The 18,348-nt window shown below is 37.2% G+C and overlaps 1 protein-coding gene across 2 annotated transcripts in view; it reads right to left on the reverse strand.

Moving 5' to 3' along the window:
• SCP2 (sterol carrier protein 2) overlaps window positions 1-18,348 on the reverse strand; it is a 132,290-nt gene that overhangs the window by 55,731 nt on the left and 58,211 nt on the right. For both annotated transcript variants that reach the window (XM_047084181.1, XM_047084182.1), the window contains one exon: window positions 12,659-12,766. In XM_047084181.1, the coding sequence (XP_046940137.1) occupies window positions 12,659-12,766 (108 nt within the window). The remainder of the gene's footprint in view (window positions 1-12,658; window positions 12,767-18,348) is intronic.

Consider the following 18,348-nt stretch of genomic DNA (forward strand, 5'->3'; position numbering starts at 1 on the left):
TTTGTTCTTGGAGAAGTCTCCCAAAGATCCCTGCCCTTCTAGCACATGTTCTGAGATGAGTATACAAATCTCCCTCCTATATACCCCAGGTTTTTTTCAGACCACTGTTTCTATGCTGTTATCTCCACGGGTATGTATGTTGTGCTATTTCTATAAGGGCAGGGACTCAGTTTGCCATGACCAACCCAGTTCTCCCAGAGCGGAGCCCACTGATTTTTAAAATTCCATCCCTGATAATTGTAAGAACTTGAAAATTTTGACCCCTCTGGTTTTCACAACCAAATGTTATGGGGATTTGTCTTCACCATGCAGGAGTCCCATGCCTGAGGTGCCTAGTACAAAGGTCTGTTTCTCTCTCCTCTCTGCACCTGCAGTGTCCCTCCCTCCTGTAGACAGTCCTGCACATCTCTTTAGCTTCCAAACACATCTGCCCACTTCCTATGCTCTTCAATGTGGCCTCTTCTCTATGTTTAGCTGTGGAGAGTGTGTTCTGTCATTCTTCAAGTCATTTTCTGGGTTATTTACACTAAGGTAGGTGTTATCTACTTGTATCCATGGGACAAAGTGAACTTAGGGTCTTTCTACCTCACCATCTTTCCCAGAAGTGCAAACTACAACTCTATGGGGCTTCAATGACCATACCATGGAAATATTTATTATCACTCAGACTTCTTTATGTCCCGTTAGCAAAAAGTCAACATTGACATATGACCTACCTCTTTGGAGGGATAAAGGAAAGGGTTTAGTCTAATTACTAAAGGCAGAAAAGTAGTTTAAAAATGTCTGTGTAGTACTGGGTAAAATAATTATATAGAGAAATTAATGCCTTGAGGCTGTCATACTAGAAGAAAAATTACTTTCTCTACAAATTAAAGAATGTTGTTCTCCTGAAATAGTTATACATTTTCCATGTTGTGATACAAACAATGACTTTATTACCAGCTACAAACAGTTACCTAGATCCAATATGGCATCCTTTTACAGAAATTGTAGGAGGAGAATACTAGCAGTTATTGTTTTTCTACCCCATTTTGGGAACTGTGCTATATACTTCACATATACATATTTCCTAATTTAATCCACAGAACAACTCTGTAAGGTAGACATAGGTTGTTATTTATTCCATTTTACATATTAAAAACAACAACAAAAACTAGGAGCAACAAAGCTGTATACTGAAAAGAATGAAGAGGCTAAGATCAAATCCAAGACTTCAGTCATACAGAACACACCCCTGCAATTGAGGTACATCAACCTTTCCATTCACAGCCACTGCTCCTGAAAGTTAACCTGCACTATTGTTGCTACTTTCCCACTTCTATTTATTTCTGCATTCCCATGTGTTTCTAGCAAAACATTTCAATAAAATTGTTCCAATACTTCCAATGGCTTTATAATAGTGAAATCCAAAGGACACTTTTCACTCTATCAATTTAACTTTTCTGGCCTGATGACTTAACTTTTGAAACATTCCTCCCTTGAATAACTGACCATATATTCTTATTATTCTTAAATGTATCTTCCTCTCCACCTATACCTTTAATTTTTATATCTCCTAGGGTTTTATTCTTGATCTTTGTGCTGGATTTGCCAACATGGTATTCCAAATAGTATTTTCTCTGGTTAAGAAGCTCATTTAATAGCCTCAATAAATGAATACAGGGATGAACACCTATTCACAGCATTCATTGGGCTTACAATGTAGTCTATCACCCTGAAGCAGTTGATCTGATAGTATAATGTAAAAGCCTTTTGAAGACTCTATAATGGTACCAGCAGCACTTTGTAGTGCTGGAGTCACACCCTCCAAAATGTGGAACATGTTTTGAATTAGTGGTGCTATTTCTCTATAGTCACTACAAAAAGGATCAAAAGATGGAAAAGGGAGTAGCTCCTCTCACTGTTATCCCTAATAATCTACTAGGAAAATTTTGTCATTCCTGAAACTTTGGGTTCTGCTAGTTTAGCAGTCTTAGACACGACAATAGTTCCATTGACCTGAAAGCTAAGCTCACCACCTGGCTTCTGGTGTTGTATACATTTGACAAATGTATAATCACATGTAGCTGCCACTGTAGTATCACACAGAACAGTCTCATGCCCTTTTCCTCTATGCTGTATACCTTCTTCCTTCCCTCTCCTCTAACACATGATCCTTCTACTACTTCCATAGTTTTACCTTTTCCAGAATGTTATACATTCGGAATCATATGAGTATGTAGCCTTTTCAGATCAGCTTCTTTCACCTAAGTAATATGCACATAAGGTTCCTCCATGTCTTTTCAATACTTGATAGCTAATATTTTGTTAGCAATGACTACTATTATATTGTCTGGATGCACCATCATTTATGTATTCATTCACCTTCTGAAGGACATTTTGGTTGCTTCTAAGTTTTGGCAATTTAAATAAAGCTGCTATAAACATCCATGTGCAGATTTTTATGTGGACATAAGTTTTCAACTCATCTGGGTGAATGTCAATGAGCACAACTGCTGAATTGTATGGTGGAGGATGTTTCATTTTTTTTTATTAAGTTTTTAATTTTACTCCATTATAGTTAACATGCAGTGTTATATTAGTTTCAGGTGCACAGTATGGCGATTCAACAATTCTACACATTACTCAGTGTTCATGATAAGTGTAGAGAATATTTCATTTTGTAAAAACTTGCCAGCATTTGGTGTTGTCACCATTTTGGATCCGGGACATTCTAATAGGTATGTAATGGTATCCTATGGTTTTAATTTGCAATTCCCTAATGACATATGATGTTAATGATCTTTCCACATGCTTATTTGACACTCTATATCTTCTTTGGTGAAGTGTCTGTTTGGGTCTTTTGCCCAATTTTTAATCATATTGTTCATTTTCTTATTATTTACTTTATAAGAATTCTTTGTATCTTTTAGATAATAGTCCTTTAGCAGATATGTCTTTTGCAAATATTTTCTCTCACTCTGGCTTATTTTCTCATTCTCTTAAAATTTTGTCTTTTTTAATCCCTCTATTTCTCCATTATTTCCTTCTTGTGTATTAAATATGTATTTTCTGGGGCGCCTGGGTGGCGCAGTCGGTTAAGCGTCCGACTTCAGCCAGGTCACGATCTCGCGGTCCGTGAGTTCGAGCCCCGCGTCGGGCTCTGGGCTGATGGCTCAGAGCCTGGAGCCTGTTTCCGATTCTGTGTCTCCCTCTCTCTCTGCCCCTCCCCCGTTCATGCTCTGTCTCTCTCTGTCCCAAAAATAAATAAACGTTGAAAAAAAAAATTTTAAATATGTATTTTCTAGTATACCATTTTCATTCTTTGTCATTTTACTATATATTTTTTCACTATCTTTCCTATATGTTTTTTCTTAACATTTATTTATTTTTGAGAGACAGAAAGAGAGCAAAGCAGGGGAGGGGCAGAGAGAGAGGGAGACACAGAATCCGAAGCAGGCTCCAGGCTCTGAGCTGTCAGTACAGAGTCCAATGCAGGGCTTGAACCCACGAAGGATGAAATCATAACCTAAGCTGAAGTTGGACACTTAACCAACTAAGCCACCCAGGTGGCGCTCTTTCCTATATGTTTGAAAGCTATTTTTTAGTGGTTACTCTAGGAATTACAATTAACATCTTAATTTATACCAACCTAGTTTGAATTAATATCAACATAATTTCTTTTGTTTTTAATGTTTATTTTTTTTGAGAGAGAGAGAGATAGAGAATGAATGTAGGAGAGGCAGAGAGAGAGGGAGACACAGAATCCGAAGCAGGTTCCAGGCTCTGAGCTGTAAGCACAGAGCCAGACACAGGGCTCAAACTCACGAACTGTGAGATCATGACCTGAGCCCAAGTCAGAACCCACCCAGGTGCCCCTCCAACTTAACTTCAATAGTATACAAAAATGGTCAGCTATGTTATCTCCACCCTCTTTTGTGTTGTCACTGTCATACAAATAACATTTTTACGCATTGTATGTCTATCAACTCAGATTATTGCTTCATGCAGCTGGACAGGAGGGGAGAAACATGCCAAAATAATGTACTGCTATTGTCTTTATATTTACAAATACACCTACTACTAATGCTACTACTAATGCTCTGTATTTCTTCATATGCTCTTTATTCCACTGTCTAGTGTTTTCTTTTTTTTTTTTTTTTCTCATTTTGCTATGGGTTTATTCCTGCTGTTAATTTTTTTTTTTTTAATTTATGTCCAAGTTAGTTAGCATATAGGGCAACAGTTATTTCAGGAGTAGATTCCTTAATGCCCCTTACCCATTTAGCCCATCCCCCTCCTACAACCCCTCTAGTAACCCTCTGTTTGCTCTCCATATTTAAGAGTCTCTTATGTTTTGTCCCCCTCCCTGTTTTTATATTATTTTTGCTTCCCTTCCCTTATGTTCATCTGTTCTGTGCCTTAAAGTCCTCATATGAGTGAATTCATATGATACTTATCTTTCTCTGACTAATTTTGCTTCACATAATACCTTCTAGTTCCTATCCACATAGTTGCAAATGGCAAGATTTCATTCTTTTTGATTGCCGAGTAATACTCTATTGTATAGATATACCACATCTTCTATATCCATTCATCCATTGATGGACATTTGGGCTCTTTCCATACTTTGACTATTGTTGATAGTACTGCTATAAATATTGGGGTGCATGTGTCCCTTCGAAACAGCATACCTATATCCTTTGGATAAATACTTAGTAGTTCAACTGCTGGGTTGTAGGGTAGTTCTACTTTTAATTTTTTTTAATTTTTTTTCAATATATGAAATTTATTGTCAAATTGGTTTCCATACAACACCCAGTGCTCATCCCAAAGGTGCCCTCCTCAATACCCATCACCCACCCTCCCCTCCCTCCCACCCCCCATCAACCCTCAGTTTGTTCTCAGTTTTTAACAGTCTCTTATGCTTTGGCTCTCTCCCACTCTAACCTCTTTTTTTTTTTTTTCCTTCCCCTCCCCCATGGGTTTCTGTTAAGTTTCTCAGGATCCACATAAGAGTGAAACCATATGGTATCTGTCTTTCTCTGTATGGCTTATTTCACTTAGCATCACACTCTCCAGTTCCATCCACGTTGCTACAAAAGGCCATATTTCATTCTTTCTCATTGCCACGTAGTATTCCATTGTGTATATAAACCACAATTTCTTTATCCATTCATCAGTTGATGGACATTTAGGCTCTTTCCACAATTTGGCTATTGTTGAGAGTGCTGCTGTAAACATTGGGGTACAAGTGCCCCTATGCATCAGTACTCCTGTATCCCTTGGGTAAATTCCTAGCAGTGCTATTGCTGGGTCATAGGGTAGGTCTATTTTTAATTTTCTGAGGAACCTCCACACTGCTTTCCAGAGCGGCTGCACCAATTTGCATTCCCACCAACAGTGCAAGAGGGTTCCCGTTTCTCCACATCCTCTCCAGCATCTATAGTCTCCTGATTTGTTCATTTTGGCCACTCTGACTGGCGTGAGGTGATATCTGAGTGTGGTTTTGATTTGTATTTCCCTGATAAGGAGCGACATTGAGCATCTTTTCATGTGCCTGTTGGCCATCCAGATGTCTTCTTTAGAGAAGTGTCTATTCATGTTTTCTGCCCATTTCTTCACTGGGTTATTTGTTTTTCGGGTGTGGAGTTTGGTGAGCTCTTTATAGATTTTGGATACTAGCCCTTTGTCTGATATGTCATTTGCAAATATCTTTTCCCATTCCGTTGGTTGCCTTTTAGTTTTGTTGGTTGTTTCCTTTGCTGTGCAGAAGCTTTTTATCTTCATAAGGTCCCAGTAATTCATTTTTGCTTTTAATTCCCTTGCCTTTGGGGATTTTTTAAAATTTTTTAATGTTTATTTATTTTTGAAGGAGAGAGAGACAGAGTGTGAGTGGGGGAGGGGCAGAGAGAGTGAGGCACAGAATCTGAAGCAGGTTCCAGGCTCTAACCTGTCAGCACAAAGCCTGACGCAGGGCTCGAACATACGAACCGCAAGACCATGACCTGAGCTGAAGTCAGTTGCATAGCCAGCGGAGCCACCCAGGCGCCCCTCTATTTTTAATTTTTTGAGGAACCTCCATACTGTGTACCAGAGTAAGGGACCAGTTTGCATCCCCACCAGTAGTGCAAAAGAGATCCTCTCTCTCCACATCCTCGCCAACATCTGTTGTTGCCTGAGTTGTTAATGTTAACCATTCTGACATGTGTGAGGTGGTATCTCATTGTGGTTTTGATTTGTATTTTCCTGATGATAAGTGAAGTTGAACATTTTTTCATGTGTCGGTTGGCATCTGGATGTCTTCTTTGGAGAAGTGTCTATTCATGTCTTTTGCCCATTTCTTCACTGGATTATTTTTTGGATTTTTTGGGTGTGGAGTTTGATAAGTTCTTTATAGATTTTGGATACTAACCCTTTATCTGATATGTCATTTGCAAACATCTTCTCCCATTCTGTCGGCTGCCTTTTAGTTTTGCTGATTGTTTCCTTCGCTGTGCAGAAGCTTTTTATTTTTATGAGGTCCAATAGTTCATTTTTGCTTTTGTTTCCCTTGCCTCCAGAGATATGTTGAGTAAGAAATTGCTGGGGCCAAGATCAAAGAGGTTTTGCCTGCTTTCTCCTCGAGGATTTTGATGGCTTCCTGTCTTACATTGAGGTTTTTCATCCATTTTGAGTTTATTTTTGTGTATGGTGTAAGAAAGTGGTCCAGGTTCATTTTTCTGCATGTCACTTTCCAGTTTTCCCAGCACCACTTGCTGAAGAGACTGTCTTTATTCCATTGGATATTCTTTCCTGCTTTGTCAAAGATAGTTGGCCATATGTTTGTGGGTCCATTTCTGGGTTCTCTATTCTATTCCATTGATCTGAGTGTCTGTTTTTGTGCCAGTACCAAACTGTCTTGATGATTACAGCTTTATAATGCAGCTTGAAATCCAGGACTGTGATGCCTCCTGCTTTGGTCTTCTTTTTCAAGATTGCTTTGATTATTCAGGGTCTTTTCTGGTTCCATACAAATTTTGGAATTGTTTGCTCTAGCTCTGTGAAGAATGCTGGTGTTATTTTGATAGGGATTACATTGACTATGTAGATTGCTTTGGGTAGTATTGATATTTTAATAATATTTGTTCTTCCTACCTAGGAGCATGGAACATTTTTCCATTTGTTTTCCATTTGTTTCTTCTTCAATTTCTTTCACAAACTTTCTATAGTTTTCAGTGTATAGATATTTCACCTCTTTGGTTAGATTTATTCCTAGGCATTTTATGGTTTTTGGTGCAATTGTAAATGGGATCAATTCCTTGATTTCTCTTTCTGTTGCTTCATTGTTGGTGTATAGGAATGCAACCGATTTCTGTGCATTGATTTTATATCCTGAAATTTTGCTGAATGCATGAATCAGTTCTAGCAGTTTTTTGGTGGAATCTTTTGGGTTTTCCACTTGGGTATCATGTCATCTACAAAGAGTGAACGTTTGACGTCCTCCTGGCCAATTTGGATGCCTTTATATCTTTGTGTTGTCTGATGGCTGAGGCTAAGACTTCTAATACTTTGTTGAATAACAGTGGCGAGAGTAGACACCCCTGTCTTGTTCCTGACCTTAGGGGGAAAGCTCTCAGTTTTCCCCATTGAGGATGATATTAGTGTTGGGTCTTTCATATATGGCTTTTATGATCTCAAGGTATGATCCTTCTATCCCTACTTTCTTGAGGGTTTTTATCAAGAAAGGATGCTGTATTTTGTCAAATGCTTTCTCTGCATCTATTGAGAGGATCATATGATTCTTGTCCTTTCTTTTATTGATGTGATGAATCACATTGATTGTTTTGCGAATATTGAACCAGTCCTGCATCCCAGGTATAAATCCCACTTGGTCGTGGTGAATAATTTTTTTTAATGTATTGTTGGATCCAGTTGGCTAATATCTTGAGGATTTTTGCATCCATGTTCATCAGGGAAATTGGTCTATAGTTCTCCTTTTTAGTGGGGTCTTTGTCTGGTTTTGGAATCAAGGTAATGCTGGCTTCATAGAAAGAGTTTTGAAATTTTCCTTCCATTTTTATTTTTTGGAACAGCTTCAAGAGAATAGGTGTTAACTCTTCCTTAAATCTTTGGTAGAATTCCCCGGGGAATGCCATCTGGCCCTGGGCTCTTGTTTTTTGGGAGATTTTTGATTACTAATCCAATTTCTTTACTGGTTATGGGTGTGTTCAAACTTTCTATTTCTTCCTGTTTCAGTTTTGGTAGTGTATATGTTTCTAGGAATTTGTCCATTTCTTCCAGATTGCCCATTTTACTGGTGTATAATTGCTCAGAGTATTTTCTTATTATTGTTTTTATTTCTGCTGTGTTGGTTGTGATTTCTCCTGTTTCATTCTTGATTTTATTTATTTGGGTCCTTTCCTTTTTCTTTTTGATCAAACTGGCTAGGGGTTTATCAATTTTGTTAATTCTTTCAAAGAACCAGCTTCTGGTTTCATTGATCTGTTCTACTGGGGTTTTTTTGTTTGTTTGTTTGTTTTGTTTGTTTGTTTTGGTTTCAATAGCATTAATTTCTGCTCTAATCTTTATTATTTCCTGTCTTCTGCTGGTTTTGGGTTTTATTTGCTCATCTTTTCCCAGCTCTTTAAGGTGTAAGGTTAGGTTGTGTATCTGAGACCTTTCTTCCTTCTTTAGGAAGGCCTGGATTGCTATATATAGTGTTCTTTCATTTCACTATTTCTTTTTTTTTTTTCAACGTTTTTGTTTATTTTTGGGACAGAGAGAGACAGAGCATGAACGGGGGAGGGGCAGAGAGAGAGGGAGACACAGAATCGGAAACAGGCTCCAGGCTCCGAGCCATCAGCCCAGAGTCTGACGCGGGGCTCGAACTCACGGACCGCGAGATCGTGACCTGGCTGAAGTCGGACGCTTAACCGACTGCGCCACCCAGGCGCCCCTCACTATTTCTTTATAAAGGATTTCTTATAGGAGAGGTCTAGTGATAAATTCTCTCAATTTTTGTTTATCTGGGAATGTCCTCATTTCTCCTTCATTTTTATTTATTTATTTATTTATTTATTTTTAATATTTATAGAGACAGAGTACGCACCCACATGCACACACATGTGCATGTGCTAGTCGGGGAGGGGCAGAGAAAGACAGAGAGAGAGAATTCCAAGCAGGCTCCATGCTGTCAGCACCGAGCCTGACATGGGGCTCGATCTCATGAACCATGAGATTATGACCTAAACTGAAATTAAGAGTCCGTTGCTCAACTGACTGAGCCACCCAGTGCCCCCTCCTTCATTTTTAAAGGGTAGTTTCACTGAATACAGAATTGTTCCTTAGCACTTTCTTTCATCACACTGCTTCAATAGTTTCTGAAACAAAATCAGCTGTTAAGCCTTACTGAGGAATGCTTGTACATGATGAATCTTCTCCCTTGATGTTTTCAATATACTTTTACTTCCAACAGTTTGACTATGATGTGTCTAAGTGTAAATCTCTTTGAGATATTCCTACTTGAAGTTTGTTGAACTTCTTCAATATGCATATAAATGTTTTTTCCTCAAGTTTGGGGAGTTATCAGCCATTATTTCTTCAAATATTCTCTGCCCCTTTTTCTCCTCTCCTTCTGAGGTCACTACGTTTATGCTGTTAGTGTTGCTGGGGTCCCACAGGTCTCTGAGGCTCTGTTCATTTTTCTTCTTCTTCTTTTTTTTTTTTTCTGTTCATCAGCCTGGATAATTTCAATTGACCTACCTAAAACTTTTACTGATTTTTTCTTCTGCCTGCTCATATTTGGTATTGAGACCCTCCAGTGAATTTTTCATTCCAGTTACTATACTTCTCAATGCAGAATATATTTGGTTCTTTTCTATAATTTCTACCTAGTAATTGATATTTTCTATTTGGTTGTGACACTTTCCTTTAGTTCTTTAGATATAGCTTCCTTTAATTCTTTGAACACACTTAAGTAGATGCTTGTCTTTGTCTAGTAAATCCAAAGCTTGGGCTACCTCAGTTCCTACTGACTGTTTTTCCCCTATGTATGGGCCATACTTTCTTGTTTCTTTGCATGTCTCACATTTTTTTGTTAAAAACTGGCTATTTTATATAATACAACATGGCAACTCTAGAAATCAGATTCTTCCCCTTTCTCAGAGTTTGTTGTTGTTGACTTTTCCAAACTGATTCTGTAAAGTCTGTATTCTTTGTCACAATTGATCATTATATTTTCTTCTTGGTTACCTTAGTGGTTAGCTAATGGCTGGACAGAGATTTTCTTAAGTGTCTGGAACTAATAAGTCTCCCAGTTTTTGCTGAAGCTGCGTGTGTGTGTGTGTGTGTGTGTGTGTGTGTGTGTGTGTATTGGGGCACTCAGCCAGGCAGTTTACAACTTCACCTTAGCCTCTACTTCCCAATTGCGCAGAGCCCCAAGGTTAGCCAGAGGTAAGAGCTTAAGATCTTGTTAGGTCTTTTCTGAGCATGCAGAAAGCCTTGAACATACATACAATCTTCATGTATATACTGGGTGTTCTAGATTCTTAGGGACATGTCAGATCTTTTCAAAGACCCTTAATAGACATCTCATTCCCCGGTTTTTTCTTTTAAGGTTTTGGTTGGGTCTTTTGTCCCAATTATCAGCACCTCAGGCACCTATGTTGTTAAGCCAATTGTTGTTAATTATTCTTAACAAGTGATTCTGGAGAAAATACTCTGCAAGTTCTGTGTCAGGTTACATAAAGACAAGCATTTTAAGAATGGTTTACCAGGGAACTGTCAGGTCAAATAATGACAATTCTCTAAGAATGGGGCTTTGAAAGAACTCCAATTCCATTTTGACTCCTCCAGTGCTGGCCAGGCTGCTGGTTTCTACCATGATTGCAGGCTACTGCTTTCAAGACTACCATGGAGCTGGGGCAAGGGGGAGTGGTATTAGAGCAAGTCAAAACGCCATTAAAGCTTAGTGTTCTTATGGAGATTCAGCAGACTGTTTTTAAAAATGTTCCCCCAGATTGTTGCAACCCTTTGGTTAATTTCCAGAGTTCTGTAAAAACTTGATCTTGACAATTTTTTTTTATTAAGTAGGCTTCACACCCAGTGCAGAGCCCAATGTGGGGCTTGAACTCACAACCTTGAGATCAAGACCTGAGCTGAGATAGAGTTGGAGGCTTAACCAACTGAGCCACCCAGGCGCCCCAGTCTTGATAATTTTTGCAAGTGTTCTTAGTACTTTTATAAAGGAGAGTATTTGTCAGATATTGTTATTCTGTCACTCCCAGTGATATCACTCTCATTCCCCTCATTTTCAGATTACTTCAAAATATAGTGGATTGTTCAGAGCAATAATAACAATAGTATACTGTGGGGTTTACAAATATTTTGGAAGTGCTTGGAAATATGCTGTTGTAAAAGTCCCTTACATTATATGTAAAATGGCATAACATTATTTGAAGGTAGACTGTGGTTAAATTAAAGATGTATGTTGCACATTCTACAGCAACCACTAAGAAATAAGAAAAAGAAATAATTCAACAGAAAAGAGAAAATAAAATACTAAAAAACACCCAATGAACAAAAAGCACAAAAAAGAGAAAAGAACCAAAGAACAAACCAGACAAAATAAATAACAAGGTGGCACCTTATACTGTAACTATCTATGTGTGCACATTTGTCTACCTATCTCTTACTCTCTGATTACAAGTATCTATTCACTAGATAATAAGCTTACTAAATTTAAGTGGTAAAGAAAAATAAACCAGTTAATTGCTATAATGAATACACTGTTAATTCTAACTTCTCTATTTTGGAATTTGTAATAATTTATAAAATATTTAATATATAAGACAATATGAAAAAATACAAAGCTCAGCTATCTTCATAAAAACAAATCCCAGATTTTAATACTAAATTATTTTATAAACTTTTTTGGTATAATTTCATTTTACAATTAAGGAAACTAAGATTCAAAGTGATTAATTGATAACTAATCAAAATAGTCACATGGCCAATCAGCAGTAAAGTCAAAGTAAAATTCTTATTTCATAACTTCTAGTCCAATTCTCCAGAGAAAAAAATTTCCATGTAACACCAACCACATATACAACTATATACAAATAATGTGCTCATTTCAAGTTATTCTTATCCATCCAGCAGGTCTAGCAAGATCTCTATTTGGAACATTTTAATTTAAATTGTACACCTATTTGAAAATAATCAAACTCAAAAAATATATGTATGTTGGGGCGCCTGGGTGGCTCAGTCAGTTAGGTGCCTAACTTGGGCTCGGGTTGTGATCTCATGGTTCATGGGTTCGAGCCCCACATCAGACTCTACACTGACAGTGTGGAGCCTGCTTAGGATTCTCTCTCTCTGAGCCCTCCTCTGCTTGCACGCTAGCTCTCTCTCTCTCTCTCTCTCTCTCAAAATAAATAAATAAACATTAAAAAAATATTTTAAAAAATATATGTATGTTGAATTTAGAGTTTCATGTAATTCAAATTTTCATCAGTTAAGATTATTAAAATGCACTATACTTAAAGGAAAATTTAAAATAACATGACTAAATAATCATTTAAAGCACTGGCTACCAGGTTCAGAGAATACAATCCTTCATTCAAATCAATGGCTAAACCATTCACACTTATATAAAAAATGATAACAAAAAAATTAGGAAATGTGTGTGTAGTATTACCTGTAGCTCCCAGTGGATGTCCCTTTGAAATCAATCCACCACTAGGATTTACGACCCACTTTCCTCCGTAAGTATTATCTCCCCTATCAACCAGTTTTCCACCTTGCCCTAAAGGAAAAATAATATTCACAAAGGTTAAAAATAACATTGGTCCAAGTGATACGTTTTTTTTTTAATTTCAGTATAGCCAAGATCTTCTTATAGTAAACATTTCTTAACAGTTCAAACTAATATCAAACTGATATAAGTAAGCACTTCTGTTTTTAAAAAAATTTTTAATGTTTATTTATTTTTGAGAGAGAAAGAGAGTATGGGGGAGGGGCAGAAAGAGAGGGAGACACAGAATCCAAAGCAGTCTCCAGGCTCTGAGCTGTCAGCACAGAGCTGACACAGGGCTTGAACCCACAAACAGTGAGATCATGACCTGAGCCGAAGTTGGATGCTTAACCAACTGAGCCACCCAGGCACCCCCTGATATAAGCACTTCTAAAAGCTACATAATAAATACTGAGTAATAAAGATTTATATTTTAAGAACATTTCATACATTAAACAGAGTTCCTATTTAGAATTTCTTAAGAGCTCTCTGGCTTCCAAAATTGCTACAAATATAACAGAGATTCAAAGACCCTGAAGAATGGACGTGGATCCAATACTATAACTAAAATAATTGCATCAGCTTTAAAAATCCATAATTGTGCCCAATGTATTCATTTTTATTTTCAATTGCACTGTTATATGATCTATAAACATTCCCAGCAAGCTGAGGGGAGAGCATGGGACATGAAATGAAGGGATGAAATGAAGTAGATGAAAATACTGTTGAGCCATAAGCATAAGCTTAAAAGAAAATGAAAATTACATGCTTGGTGGCTTCAACATTTCTATCAACTCTCTGGTCATTCTTCCAGGTGGTTAAGGAGTAAATAAAAATCCATGTAGGCTATAAAATATTCTTCCAGCTGGTATTTCTGATAATGAAGTGGAACCTCCAAAGAAAGATGGTGATTATGGTACTGTCAGAGATAGCTAATAGCTTTTATGTACTCCCTTTGTGTCAGGCCTTGTTCTAATTATTACATATATCTACATAATTTAATCCTCAACACTATGAAGTACGTGTTATCATTCCCATTTTACAGATGAGGCAACAGTCACATAGATGTTAAGTAACTAGCCAAGGCAACAGCAGGGGACTAATCTAGGATTAATCATCAGGCAGCCTGGCTTCATAGCCCGTGTTCTTAACCAATATATTTTATTGCCTTCAAAAACCAAAGAGTTTCTCTATTGGTAAAATGAAACACACTAATCACAAAATTTTTTATGACTCACACTTCTTTTTTTTTATGAGTTTATTTTTAAGTAATTTCTACACCCTATGTAGGGCTCAAACTCACAATCCTGAGATCAAAAGTCACATGCTCCACTGACTGAGCCACCCAGACACCCCTATGACTAACACTTCTTATTTCACTTTAAATCTAGGTTGTAGATTAAAAACCATCCACTGAGGCATTCTTTTATTTTTTGGTGTTTCTGACATAGAGCCTGATACAAGGCTCTGGTCATAACAGGTATTCTACCTGCCATTACTGCTTTTAGAACTCCTAAATATTGTTACTATACCAAGTAATAGCAGACTGAATACAAACCAACCCCAAGAATGGAATAATTCACTGCATTTTCTTTTTTATAATATATACAACCTATTAAGTATTAGAAGATTCCACTGGCAATATCTTGAGCCCATCAACTAAAGTGATCCAGAGATGAAAGTACTGTAACAACCATTCTTATGGGCCACTGATAAGAAAATAAATAGAAAGCAATTATGTGCCAAAAACTGCACTGGAAACTAGGGGATACAGCAATAATGAAGCAAATATCCCCGTTCTAATGGAATTAACTTCACTGTCAGGAGAGGTGTAAGGAAGAGACAGACAATATGTAATGAAAGTAAGATATATAACAGAGTGGTGATAAGCACCATGGGGTGGGGTAAAGGCAGGAAAGGGGGTACAGTAAGTGTTGGGACCAAAAAGACAGGGTAAGGAGTTCACATTTTAAACCAAGTTATGGGAGAAGTCTTCCACTTTGACATTTGGTCAAAGACCTTAAGGGAATAAGGGAGCAAATCATATGGATATGTGGAACAAAGAAAGGCCCTGAGCTAGAAGTAAGTCTGGAGTGTTTGAGGAAAGAGCCCAGTGCAGCTGCAGCAAAGTAAAAGAGTCGGAGATGTAGAAGTCAGAAAGATGTGAGAGGGGAATAAAAGGGACCGATCACATTTGGCTTTTACTCCTGAATGAGACGATCAGAGGAATGATATTGACCTGCTGTATGCTTTTAACAGGACCATGAAAGCTTCATTATAGGAAATAAACCATAAGGAGACAAGGCAGAAGAAGGGGTGCCAGTTATGAGACTACTGCAATAATGTAAGTGAGAAATAACGGTGGTCTGGACTAGGCTGGTGGTGATAAAAAGTGGTAAGATATGGTTGTATTCTGGATATATTTAGAAGACAGAGTCCATAGCCACCAGGAATTAGAGATGGATTCAAAGGGGGCTATGAAAGAAAGAGAGGAACTGGAGCAACAGGAGGATGGGGAAGACTGAGGAAGGAGGAAGTCTGGGTCACAGCAGAAACTCAATTTGGACTTGGATTTGAGATACTAACGAGACATCCAAAAAACTCTTGAAAAATAGGCAGCTGGACATATAAGTCTAGAGATCAGGGAAGTGGTGTAAGCTAGGGATATAATTTTGAAAGTCATCATCATATATCAAAATGTATATATATTTAAAACCTTGAGATTATGTTCCAGTTCTACTAAAGCAGCATAGCATATATATTCACTATAGCCTGTGTCTCCCACTGTTTACAATATAAAACACTAGATAAAATACAAAAAACAACTACTTGAAGACTCTGAAAAGTCAACAAATGCAGGGGAATCAAGGAGAGTTAAAACTTGGAGAAGCCACTATACAAGGGTAAATTCCAAGTTTTCTCTTTTTAGGCTCTCTCAACAGCTTTGTTCCAAGGGTGAGCACCATCCTGGAGCATTACTGGCAGTAGGGAAGCATAGGTAGCCAAAACTCTAACAGAAACTCCATCTTTCTAACCAGAGGAACCAGGAAAAGAAACCCATACAGGTCAGAGAGTAAAAGAGAAAGTTCACAGAGGACAGAGGCAGAGAAGAGGATCCCTTATTTCTATGTATTAGAAGTATTAGGCATTTAGTGGGTAGAAACCAGGAATGCTGCTAAACTTCCTGCAATACACAACCCCCAAGACCAAGAATAATCTAATTCATCAACAACATTGAGGTTAAGAAACCCTGCAACCACTAAAACAAAAACAAAAACCAAAAAAACTGGGGGTGTTAAATGGGTGGCAGATGAGCATTAAGGAAGGCACTTCTTGGGATGAGCACTGGGTGTCATATGTAAGAGATGAATCACTGGGTTCTACTCCTGAAGCCAAGACTATACTGTATGTTAACTAACTTGAAAATACAATACAATACAATACAATACAATACAATACAATACAATTAAATTAAATTAAATTAAATTAAAAAACAAAGAAACTAACTAAAGAGATATGGCCAAAGTTCAATACACAAAATAAAAGGCATACTAAATGTATTCAAATAGGGGTGCCTGGGTGGCTTAGTTGGTTAAGTATCTGACCCTTGACTTTGGCTCAGGTCATGATCTCACAATTCATGGGATCAAGCCCTGCATCCAGCTCTGCACTGACAGTGTGGAGCCTGCTTGGGATTCTCTCTCTCCCTCTCTACCTCTCCCCCACTTATACGCATGAATATTCTCTCTCTCTCTCTCTCTCTCTCTCTCTCTCTCTCTCTCTCTCTCTCAGAAATAAATAGGGTCACCTGGGTGGTTCAGGAAGTTAAGCCTCTGACTCTTGATTTCAGCTCAGGTCAATGTCCCACAGTTTTTGAGTTTGAGCCCCACATCAGGCTCTGTACTGACAGTGTGGAGCCTACTTGGTATTCACTCTCTCCCTCTCTCCCTGCCCCTCCCCATGTGCTCTCTCTCTCTCAAAATAAATAAATAAACTTTTTTAAAAAAACTATCTTTAAGAAATAAAAATATACATTTAAAACCAAAAAATAAAAACATAAAATAAAAATATTCAAATAATCCAAAAGAAAGCAGGAGAGGGAGAACAGAACAAAAAACAGAGAGCACAACAGGTAAGAGATAAAAGTGGTCAAGTTAATGATCTTAATAATCTAAGTCACACTGTCCAACAGAAATATAATGCAAAGCACATATGTACTTTAAAATTTTCTAACATATACTTTGTTTAATATACATTTTATTTAACCCAATATATCCAAACTATTTCATTTTAACATGTAAGCAGTAAAAAAATTAATACTTTACAATTTTTCATATTAAGTTTTCAAAATCCAATGTGTACTTCACACAACACATCTCAATTTGGAACAGCCACATTTCAAGGATTCAATAATTACATATAGTTAATGGTTACTGTATTAGAGCAGATTTAAATACTCCAGTAAAAAGGTAGAAATTGACAAAGGCTAAAAAATGATACACTACTACCTACAAGAGATATACCTTATACAGATAAACAACATAAATAGATTAAAAGCTAATGAATAGAAAATATATATCATGCAAACAGTATGCATAAAAAGGCTGGAGCAACTATGTTAGTCAGACAAAAAGAGACTTCTAAACAAAGACTATAACCAGACATAAAGCAAGATATTCATAATGAAAAAAACAGAAGATATACAACTATAAATGTGCTTGTGCTTGCAAAATAAAGCAAAAATTGATAGAACTAGAAGGGAGAGAGACCATTCCACAATTTATGTAGGAGATTTTAACACCCCTCTCAGCAAATGATAACAGCAAAACAAATAAATCATTAGAGACATAGATCTGAAAAATCCTATCAATCATCTCAATTTAATTGATATGTTTAGAACATTACATCTGATAACTGCAGAATCTGCATAATTTCCAAGTGCAATGATAGATAAATTCACCAATATATACCACATGTTGAGCCATAAAATAAAAATCATAAATTTGAAAGGATCAAAATCAAAGTGTATTCTCTTACTATAGCACAATTAGAAAGCAATTAACAGTAATATATCCAGGAAAATTCTAAATACCTGGATATTAAATTTTTTTAATGTTTATTTATTTATTTTGAGGGAGGGAGGGGCAGAGAGAGAGGGAGAGAGAATCCCAAGCAGGTTCCATGTTGTCAGCACAGAGCCCAACGTGGGGCTCAATCTCACGAAATGCGAGATTATGACTTGAGCCAAAATCAAGAGTTGGACACTGAACCAACTGAGCCAGCCACCCAGGTGTCCCTCTCCTATTATTCTTTTAATGTCTATAGGATCTATAGTGATAACTTCTTTTTTATTCCTTGTATTGGAGATTGGTGTTCTTCTTTTTTCTTGATCTACCTAGGTAGAGGTTTGTCAGTTTTGTTGAGCTTTATGAAGATTCAGCTTTGGCTTTGTTAATTTTCTTTATTGTCTGTTTTTTCCATTTCATTGATTTCAGCTCTTCAATTTTAACTTTTTTTAACTTACTTTGGGTTTACTTTGGTTTTCTTCTTTTAAGTTTCTTACAAGAGAACCTTAGGTCATTTATTTTAGATCT

Source organism: Lynx rufus, unplaced genomic scaffold (assembly GCF_022079265.1).
Source record: "Lynx rufus isolate CCGP_SWC_20201006 ecotype Redwood Valley unplaced genomic scaffold, mLynRuf1.p SCAF_2, whole genome shotgun sequence".
NCBI lineage: Eukaryota > Metazoa > Chordata > Mammalia > Carnivora > Felidae > Lynx > Lynx rufus.